Source organism: Pterocles gutturalis, unplaced genomic scaffold (genome assembly GCF_000699245.1).
Source record: "Pterocles gutturalis isolate BGI_N339 unplaced genomic scaffold, ASM69924v1 scaffold29331, whole genome shotgun sequence".
In the NCBI taxonomy this organism is placed as follows: Eukaryota; Metazoa; Chordata; class Aves; order Pterocliformes; family Pteroclidae; genus Pterocles; species Pterocles gutturalis.
The window spans coordinates 3,005-4,817 of NW_010106358.1; the positions used below are offsets into that span (position 1 = coordinate 3,005).

General features: G+C 60.0%; 1 protein-coding gene across 1 annotated transcript; it reads right to left on the reverse strand.

Annotated features, from left to right (window-relative positions):
• Positions 1 to 1,643: 1,643 nt before the first annotated feature.
• Positions 1,644 to 1,808, reverse strand: KCNE3 (potassium voltage-gated channel, Isk-related family, member 3; the record flags this gene model as incomplete). The annotated part of the gene is made up of 1 exon (XM_010087761.1): positions 1,644 to 1,808. A coding segment is annotated over one exon (165 nt), but the record flags the coding sequence as incomplete, so codon positions are not given.
• Between the last annotated feature and the right edge of the window lie 5 nt (positions 1,809 to 1,813).

Below are 1,813 nucleotides of genomic sequence, written 5' to 3' on the forward strand. Positions count from 1 at the left end.
CGTGCGCTTGCACGAACCAGCCCGGCGAGGGGTTGCTGTCCCAGCTGTCCCCTGCCTGGCCCGATTCCCCCGATTTATTTGCAGATGAAAGGTTTTATTTTCCTTTCCCACCACTGCAACAGCAAGACAAACACAGCAAAGCCTCTCGAGCTACTTCCCCCTTGGGCCAGGTGCCGCGGGACATTGGTGGCATTTGTCACCCCTGCTGGCACCACGCACCCAGCTCAGAAATCACCGCGGGCTCACCCCAAAGCAGGCAGCCCCTGGGGGCCACCCGAAACCCCCTGCCTTGCGTTTTGTGCCCAAGCTGAGGGCACGGGAAAGCAGGAATCGGTCACGGAGCTGTTGCCGTCCCCGTGCCTCCGGTGCCAAGATTTCCAGCCCTGCCCCAAACACACTCACATATCCTGTATTATTTTTTGGATTAGGGTTTGGCGTCACTGTTTGGACTCGGGCATCGCAGCTGCGTTTAACCTTTGAATGCAGGCGGAAAGGCCCCTAATCTAGCTGTAATTAAAGACATCATTACGCCATTATGAACAGGTTTAAGACGTGCGAGGGACTGGGTCACCAGTGCTGCTGGAAGGACGGGGACTTTTACTGTCCTGGACACCAGCCACCCCACGGGCCATTCCCCAAGCTTCATAACGCAGCCAAAGCCACGGAGCGCAGCAGGACCCAAGAACATCCCCTTCCCGTCCGTCACTGCGCCCTCACCCTGTGGAAAACACCTTTGGGACCTGCAGTACAAAAGGCCAAAGCTACAGCCGACGGCAGGAAGGAAGCAGGAAAAACTTCGGCATCACCATCCCGTCCAGAGAGACCTTCGGTGACACGTGGAGCCGGATGCCTCCAGTGCCCGTGGCTGGAGCCGGCAGCAGGAGAAAGCATCTCGTGTCCTGGGACGGGGACAGTGATGCCACCAAGGGGCTGTCCTTGCTGTCCCCTCGGCAGCCCGCAGGGAGCAGGTTCAACCCCTACAGCATCCCCTGGGCTCCGGCAGCCGGGGCAGGACACGGACACGAAGACGTGCCCCACGGATCACCCCTGACACTGATTTTGCTCAAAGAAGCAAATGCGACCCCGCTGGAAACCACCGTCTCTTTTAATTCCCCGCCAGCAAAGCGAGGCGCAGCCCGGCTCAAAAATGACAGAATTTTAGCACCAGAAAAGCCCTCTAGCCCACGTCAGGAAGCTGCTGGGAGCCCACCGAGGTCAACGCCGGCCGATCCGAGCAGGGAAATGGTGAATTTTCCTCCTTGAAGACCCCCGCCAGCCTCAGCAAAAAAAAACAGGTGGGAACGCGGCCGCTTCTGCCACCCCCGTCCCCCCCAGGGCTCAGCCAAGGTGGGTTTGGGGCACCAGGACCTGCCCGTGGGTCACATCCTGTCCTCCAGAGAGGAGCCGTAGCCCGGCCAGGACGTCCCTGCGCTGCTCACGATGGGGCTGAGCACCTCCACGGGGGCACCCGGGGCAGCAGCTTTGGGGCTAGAGCGGTGCCAAACCCTCCTGGTCCCCGCCTCAGCCCAGCAGGTGATGAACAAAAGACTGTCCGCTGGCCTTTCAAACTGTGACAAGTGACCCATTGAGCAACGTGACCCCAAAGCCACCATCTCTCGGGGGACGAAGCATCGGGGCCAGACTCAGATCATGGAGACCCTGTTTTTGATGTAGACGTGGTACGGGTCGCTGCGCTTGTCCACTTTGTGGGAGCGGGTGTAACCCAGGATGAGGCTGCCCACCGTGGCGGCGAAAAGCGTCATGACAAAGAGGATGTACATGTAGGCATTGTCGTTGCGGCCGGTCCGGCCGG